This window comes from Salvelinus sp. IW2-2015, unplaced genomic scaffold (genome assembly GCF_002910315.2).
Source record: "Salvelinus sp. IW2-2015 unplaced genomic scaffold, ASM291031v2 Un_scaffold1598, whole genome shotgun sequence".
Lineage (NCBI taxonomy): Eukaryota > Metazoa > Chordata > Actinopteri > Salmoniformes > Salmonidae > Salvelinus > Salvelinus sp. IW2-2015.
The window spans coordinates 99,139-99,864 of NW_019943021.1; the positions used below are offsets into that span (position 1 = coordinate 99,139).

At 38.3% G+C, this 726-nt stretch overlaps 1 protein-coding gene across 1 annotated transcript in view; it reads left to right on the forward strand.

Moving 5' to 3' along the window:
- The window catches only part of LOC112071375 (phosphatidylinositol 3,4,5-trisphosphate 5-phosphatase 1-like), a 72,494-nt gene that overhangs the window by 37,820 nt on the left and 33,948 nt on the right, over window positions 1-726 (forward strand). The window contains 1 exon segment of the mRNA XM_024138832.2: window positions 396-499. Coding sequence (XP_023994600.2) covers window positions 396-499 — 104 coding nt within the window.

Sequence of the window (726 nt, forward strand, 5' to 3'; positions counted from 1 at the left end):
CTTGTGTCATGCACAAAGTAGATGTCCTAACCGACTGGCCAAAACTATAGTTTGTTAACAAGAAATTTGTGGAGTGGTTGAAAATCGAGTTTTAATGACTCCAACCTAAGTGTATGTAAACTTCCCACTTCCACTGTAGCTAGCACGGTTCATGGTGGACAATTTAATTTGAAACTGGTCAGAGAGAGGTTTGGGTTCACTTCTGCTTCTTGATTGCTTCGTGAAACTCTCCCCTGCATAAGCAACTCATTTGCAAAACAACTAAAATTGCATGCAAATTGCGTCGCGTAACAACAGCGCTGGTCAAAAGTAGTGCCATATAAAGGGAAAAGGGTATAATTTGGGTGGTWATCTAAGACACTAGTGGATGTAGCCTTAATCTATGTCATGTGTAGTTTTACAGCTGGTGAAATCCCAGAAAGTTGCCAAACTGGTGATCGTGGTGGAGACCGAGAAGGAGAAGACTCTGAGGAAAGAGTTTGTCTTCGACGATACAAAGGTAGACCTCAGAAGAACTAGAGTGCCTTCAGAAAGTATTCATACCCCCTTGACTTATTCCACATTTTGCTGTTTTACAGACTGAATTTAAAATGGATTAAATACATTTTTTGAATTGTTTGTAGATTTTTTTGCAAATGTATTGAAAATTTAACACAGAAATATCTAATTTACATAAGTATTCACACGGCTGAGTCAATCTGAGTCAATACTTTGTAGAAGAACCTT